This window comes from Chenopodium album, chromosome 14, assembly GCF_948465745.1.
Source record: "Chenopodium album chromosome 14, dcCheAlbu1.1, whole genome shotgun sequence".
Lineage (NCBI taxonomy): Eukaryota > Viridiplantae > Streptophyta > Magnoliopsida > Caryophyllales > Amaranthaceae > Chenopodium > Chenopodium album.
Genome location: NC_137847.1, coordinates 47062598 through 47069076, shown reverse-complemented (window position 1 = coordinate 47069076; position 6479 = coordinate 47062598). Strand labels below are relative to the sequence as shown.

At 30.9% G+C, this 6479-nt stretch overlaps 1 protein-coding gene across 1 annotated transcript; it reads left to right on the top strand.

Moving 5' to 3' along the window:
* Positions 1-2562: 2562 nt before the first annotated feature.
* LOC145578190 (triacylglycerol lipase OBL1-like) lies at positions 2563-5619 on the top strand. Its single transcript, XM_081635553.1, has 5 exons — positions 2563-2881; positions 3606-3799; positions 4154-4187; positions 4333-4955; positions 5353-5619. Exons 1-5 carry the CDS (start codon positions 2563-2565, stop codon positions 5617-5619), a joined length of 1437 nt encoding a protein of 478 aa, XP_081491679.1.
* Positions 5620-6479: the final 860 nt, after the last annotated feature.

The following is a 6479-nucleotide window of genomic DNA, read 5'->3' as shown; positions in this document are numbered from 1 at the left end:
ACAGAGTATTTGAATTTTACTTTAGAATTAATTCTTGTATTTAGATAAAGTATTTGAGATATTTTATCTGGATAAAATGTATGAGATTTTTTTTTTAAGATTAAAAGTGACTAAGGTCCTGTTCTTTTGAGCTTCTGGGTAGAGCAAAGCAGATAAGATTTCAGCAGAGCAGATTCAAGCAAGGCAGAGGAGATTTAAGCTGAGCAGATTACAGCAGAGCAGAGCAAAACTTAGTAGAGTAGAGTAAAACAACTCAAAAGAACAGGGCCTAATGTGTCTAATGTGTTTTCACAATTTTAGGGGTTTTTAACTGTTGTTGACAACCAAAATCAGGTGGGAATTAAAGTAGTTCTAATGATTATACTAGGTATCTAGATGATTGTGAGATGGCCACAGACAACAAGATAATTAACATCAAGTCCTTTGGTGAGCTTTCATAGGGAGAGAGCCTTAGTTTCTCGACATGAGAAACAAGGAGTATTTCAAAATAAGGGTCCTAATTAAGCTTGGAATTAGCAAAAAAAACGTAAGTGTCTCGTTTTGCGTAACAAAAATGTATCGATTTGTGGACAATTATTTTTTGATGTAAAAACGAGGCACTTAATTTTTTTTTTTTTTTGTCAATTTCGAGCTCAATTTGATTCCTTAAGACCTAAAATGACCGCTATAACCTTAACCGAATATTTTTCGACACTCAAAGTGATGAAAAAATCGAATTAGGTTACAATTTACAATTTATAACAACTTTTGGGTTGTAATTTGCAATTTTTTTTTAAATGGATGCAATTTGCAAAATACTAATTTTTAATGGTTGCAATTTACAAATTTTCCTTATTTTTTAAAAAAAAATTGTATTTATTTATGATTATGATTTTTTGGGTATTGAATTTCAGAATGTGCGACATACAAAATACTTTCTTTTCAGTGTTTGGTGAAGCCGTGAAGCAAAAAAAGAAAACGTGTAGACACGTAATTAGCTTTTGACTAATTATCTCTGTGCTTACTAATACGAGTATACGTTAGACGTGGGGCAGAAATCTAGTAAACCAAGAACTAACACGAAGTGTATTATTTTATATATGACAAAGCATGCAAGATGATTATTTATGCTACGTTATTAACGACTAATTGCCACTCTGAAGAGTCTTGACTCTTGAGTCTAGCCCAATCAATCCGATCTAAAACCAACCTAAGCAACTTTCGATTCAGATTTCTACTTGTACGATTATAATAATTTAGCTTTAGCATGATTCATATTTGAGATTGACCCAACTTCACCTGGCCTTATTGAACTTGACCTAGACACTTAAATTGACACCTTTATGCCTACCTATGACTCTCGCATATTACGGTATCTCAATCAATCACTTACTAGACCACGCTTAGCTAGGTACGGAATAATAATGTCAGGCTTATATACACATGTAACTTTTGACACCTTAAAATTAAAACTTCATCCTCTCTAGCTAGGTTCTATACCAGTTTATATATAGACATTTATTTAGAGCATTAGAGTTTTATGTAAGCAAAATACTTGTATATCATATGAACCACTAATTCAGTAGAAAACAAATTGTATGCCCAAATTTTAAAAAACATCATTACTTCAAAATGAAATCCCAATAGAACTTGCATTTTCAAATATGCAACACAAAGATGACAATACTGTTCTCATATATGAAGACAATTACAACTCATAAATGACACTATGATTCTCAATCAAGTAATAAAACTTTCGTAAGGAATACTCCCTTTGTCTTAGTTTGCAGCCCTACTATTTTTAGAATATCCCTTTGTGTTTAATTTTCCTCATATTATGACTAACAATAAGACTTAGGGTCTGTTCATTTCAGTTTAATTTCAATTCAGTTCAATTCAGTTCAGCTCCAATCAGTTTATTTCAGTTCAATTCAATTCAGCTCTTAATTTCCTTCTCTCATAAAATATTCATTTAAGCTATATATATTCAGTTCAGTTCAGTTCAGCTCCAATCAGTCCAGTTCAGTTTTTAGTAAATGTGAACAGGCCCTTATTAGAGTCTACAAGTTTACTTTTATATTCACTAACATTTTTTTTAATGGAATAGTGAGGGGTGATTTTATTTAATACTGATAATAGTCATTTGGCACTTACAATTATCTCTTAGGATATCTAAATTCTTAATACAAGTAGTATTAAACACCCCTAAACTAATGACATTGCTTTTGAACTGCTCCTAAATAATTTTAGATGTCTTTGCATCGTTCTAGACGGAGTTCCATTGATATATAGTCGAGAAAGTGAAACCATGATTGGTCATCAAGATCGGCAAATTTACACTCTACTTAAAAACCCAAAGAGTTAAAAAATAACTACACTCTACTTATGTGGATAGTTTAATGAAATATTATCATGACACAAACGCACCAAATTTAGAATCCTAGATTCTTTCGTCGTTTGTATAGACTATAGAGCAACAAGAATGAACATATAAATAGAAGTTGTGATATCCACTTAATGACACCACATGCTCATCCATTGCATCATTTTCAAATTCTCTCATTTCTTCGTTCGAAGCTAGGCATGTCTAACTATAGTTCTTCAGATAGCTTAGTATGCAAGGATTATCTTGCATTGGACCCAAAAAATGCTAGTTTTAAAGATCTTTTTCACCTTCTATTCTTTAATAATAGAAAAAGTTTCATTGTAAGCCCTTTGGAATTCGAACAAGATTTAAGAAAATTTAATTATCGATGGCTTGTTGTTACTTCTGTTGTCCTGTTGAAGTTGCTTCGTATCATAAAGAAACCATTGAAATACATTGGTTTTTTCACCATAACATGGATGAATTTAATCACAAATTATGGTGGTGTGCTCAAGTTGTTGTTTAATTTTATTAAAGGTTAGCAATAATATTTATTATCTTAATTTCAATTTGCTTAAAACTTTTTTTTTTATATGAGTTTATAGGAAGTTTTTACATCGGTCATTTAAAATATTTTGCATGAGATTATATGAAGCATTTTGCATGGATGTGACAAAATAATTTCATGCGACTTTTGTAAAAACAAAATAGTATTAGCGAATTTATCTTTTGTAGTATACTTTCATCTTGTTTTGTGATATTGGATTAAAAAATAACTCGTTACATTATTCCTATTATCCAACTACATAAGAACATAATAACTTTCTAATCATATAGGTTCTCATTTCATATCATTTTTGATAGATAATCACTTATTCCTTTTTTTTTTTTTTTTATTATGTTTATGTATATTAGGTTTTACGTGCCCTAACTGGTTTAGATAATTGACTTAGGTTTAACTTATAATTTTCATTATTATCTCATGTTGTACAATGTGAATTGCTCTAAACATAATGTGGAAGAGTCAATTGTTACTTTGTTAGTTGGAATTATTCATATTTCATGTTTATTTATTTCATGCTCAATATTTCCGCTTTTAGCTCATTATAATTAGTTCTTAGGAATAATACGATGGTACATATGTAGTGTCAAAAAAATGATGGTATGTACACGCATATATCACATATGTATATCCTTTTCAATCTTCATCTATAATTAGTATCATAGTATTGATTTAAGAATTCAATGAAATTGTGGACAGGAAATGTGACGATGCCAAATAAGTCAAGCGACACATATAGATCAATGATAGCACTTCTTGACAGAAGAGTTGATTTGGACCCAAAAATTGAACCAGGGCATGCCAATTATGAAGCTTCATATACTTGGATGGCTGCTAAGTTAGCCTATGAAAATTCTGCCTTCATTAAAACTACTGTTGAGGACCATTGGAAGGTATTATTGTACACTTTTCATATGTTCTCTTATTTGGTTTTGGTTTGGGATGATGAGATGTTGGCATCGGTTTAATTCAAGTTTATATGCAAGTATTACGAACAATATAAGTAGAGTCGTTAAATGAGTTGTTTATTGTATTAAGTTTAAATTGGAGTACGGTAAGTCAATTCGAATTTTAACCCATACTTCTTGTCTCAGTAGTATCACAATTTAAAAAATGTGGACTTATGGTAGTTATTGTAACTATATGTTCTTACTATATTTATATATACACTCATTTATTTGTTACTTTATTTTTTATCACATATGCGTTTTTACATTTACCACCTTTTCTGTCCAATATTTTAACAGATGGAGTTGTTAGGAGCCTACGACTTCCGAAATGGTAAGCATTATAAAACTAGTATTATGTATTGTTATGTTTTATATATTGTCTAAAGTTATAAATTTGAAGTGTACATAAAAGAAAAAATTTAACTAATGGAGGGAAAAATAATTATATGCCCTAATTAGAATGTCATTTGTTGTAGAATTTCAAGGGAGCAACTCTACACATGCATTCATGGCACGCAACAAAAGCAAGGACAAAGACACAGTAATAGTGGCATTTAAAGGCACAGACCCCTTCGACGCAGACGATTGTAGCGCGGACATTGATATTTCTTGGTTTAGGCTAACGAACGTAGGAAAAGTTCATGGCGGATTCATGAAGGCATTAGGCCTCCAAAACACTAAAGACGGCGTTGGATGGCCGAAGAATATCGAAGCAAGCGATGATAAACCACAGTTTGCATATTACAAAATTCGACAAGTCCTTAAAAACATAATTAAAGAGAACAAGAACGCAAAATTTGTAGTAGCGGGACATAGTTTGGGTGGTGCATTAGCGATTTTATTCGCTAGTGTTTTAATATTACATGAAGAGAAAGAATTGCTTGATAGATTGGAGGGTGTTTATACATTTGGACAACCAAGAGTAGGAGATGAGGAATTTGGAGATTTTATGAAGAAGAATTTGAAGGCCTACAATGTCAAATATTGTAGGTATGTATATTGCAATGATATGGTTCCTCGAGTTCCCTTTGATGATAAGACTCTCTTGTTTGAACATTTCGGTCCGTGCCTCTACTACAATAGTTGCTACCGAGGAAGGGTATTATTTTTTTTTTTTTTTTCTTTTTGGTCTTTCTTATTCATATCTACATTTGTTCGTATGAGACTACGAGAGTCATTATATGATCCTGAGAGTTACATAGAGTATTTATTTTTTCAAAAAGTGTCATCAAAATGATCTTGAAAATTAGTGTTTTTTTAAGTAACTATAAATTGATAAAGTATTTTGAAAACAACTACATCATAATCTAGATTTAGTAAGTTCACTTGCATATCATGACTTATAAATTTTTTTATAGATAAATTAACTTATCGATTAAAAATTATACGACATCCACAAATGAAATCTGAACCTAACAAATACATTCGTGATTTTCAACTTCATCATCGATGTACATCCCTTTTGACATATTTGTTTTTGTTGTGGATGAATGTAGGAATTGATTGAGGAGCCAAATAAGAACTACTTATCATTGGTATGGGTGATACCAAAGTACGTGAATGCAGGTTGGGAGCTAATTAGGGGAATGATACTTCCACGTATGAAATGGGGCCCGGATTACAAAGAATGTTGGTGTCAAGTTCTATATCGAGTGTTCGGGCTGATTATCCCTGGTCTTGCGGCCCACGGCCCACAAGATTACACTAACTTAACTCGATTGGGCCGCATGGCTTTGCCTCGTGATCATGACAAAAAAAATTAAATGAATGTAATTCAAATCAATAAATCATACATAAAATCTTGGCACAAATAAATTACACAAGAATAATAAAAAATAAACAACTTTCTTGTCAAAAAATCAAAAATAGGCAACTTACAATCGTGCAATATGCTAGGAGTTAGTATTGGCAAAGTGTATTGGCCAAGAATTACCAATATAATGATTTTTAATAAGTACCCCCAAAAAAATTAGGGTTACTTTTATTTTTGTAATATCATTGTAATATTGGAATAATGGCTCGACTTTAGTGAAGCCTTGACATGTGTTCTACATTAATCACATAATGCTACGTATCACATTTGAATCTTTATGAGTTGACATCCCTTAATTTAGCTAAATATCCCTTAATTTTTAAATTTTTAAAATTCCGAGTCAATTTTATTATGTGATATTATCCCTTAATTTTTAAATTTTTAAAATTACGAGTTAATTTTAGGAAAAAGATATATGTAGCCTTAAGAGTTGTGTATAAGGAGCTAAAAATAGAAAGAATTGGCAATAAATAAACATTTATTACACCGACTTACTCGTAAGTTGTCGATAAATTCTCAACTTAATACTAAAAAAGTAGTATATTAAATGCTTATAAACATCATTATTACACAACAAAAATTCTACGGAGTAACAATCTTCCTATAAATGCAGAAAGAAGAATAAAATCAATACAGAATTGCCAAGTCATAAATATCTTTACAAAGATAAATGTTTTTCTAATCAGTGTAGGACACTCATATCTGTCATATCCCTTGTTTATGTTTACATTATGTTCTTGTTAGTGTTCTCAGTAATAATAACAGTTAACACAATCATATCTATACTCGATCTCTTCGTTTACTTGATAA

Coding starts and splice junctions, on each gene's coding strand:
- LOC145578190 (XM_081635553.1), top strand. CDS start 2,563: ATGTCTAACTATAGTTCTTCAGATAGCTTAGTATGCAAGGATTATCTT. Junction 3,800..4,153: donor CTGTTGAGGACCATTGGAAG/GTATTATTGTAC, acceptor ATATTTTAACAG/ATGGAGTTGTTAGGAGCCTA. Junction 4,956..5,352: donor ATAGTTGCTACCGAGGAAGG/GTATTATTTTTT, acceptor GGATGAATGTAG/GAATTGATTGAGGAGCCAAA.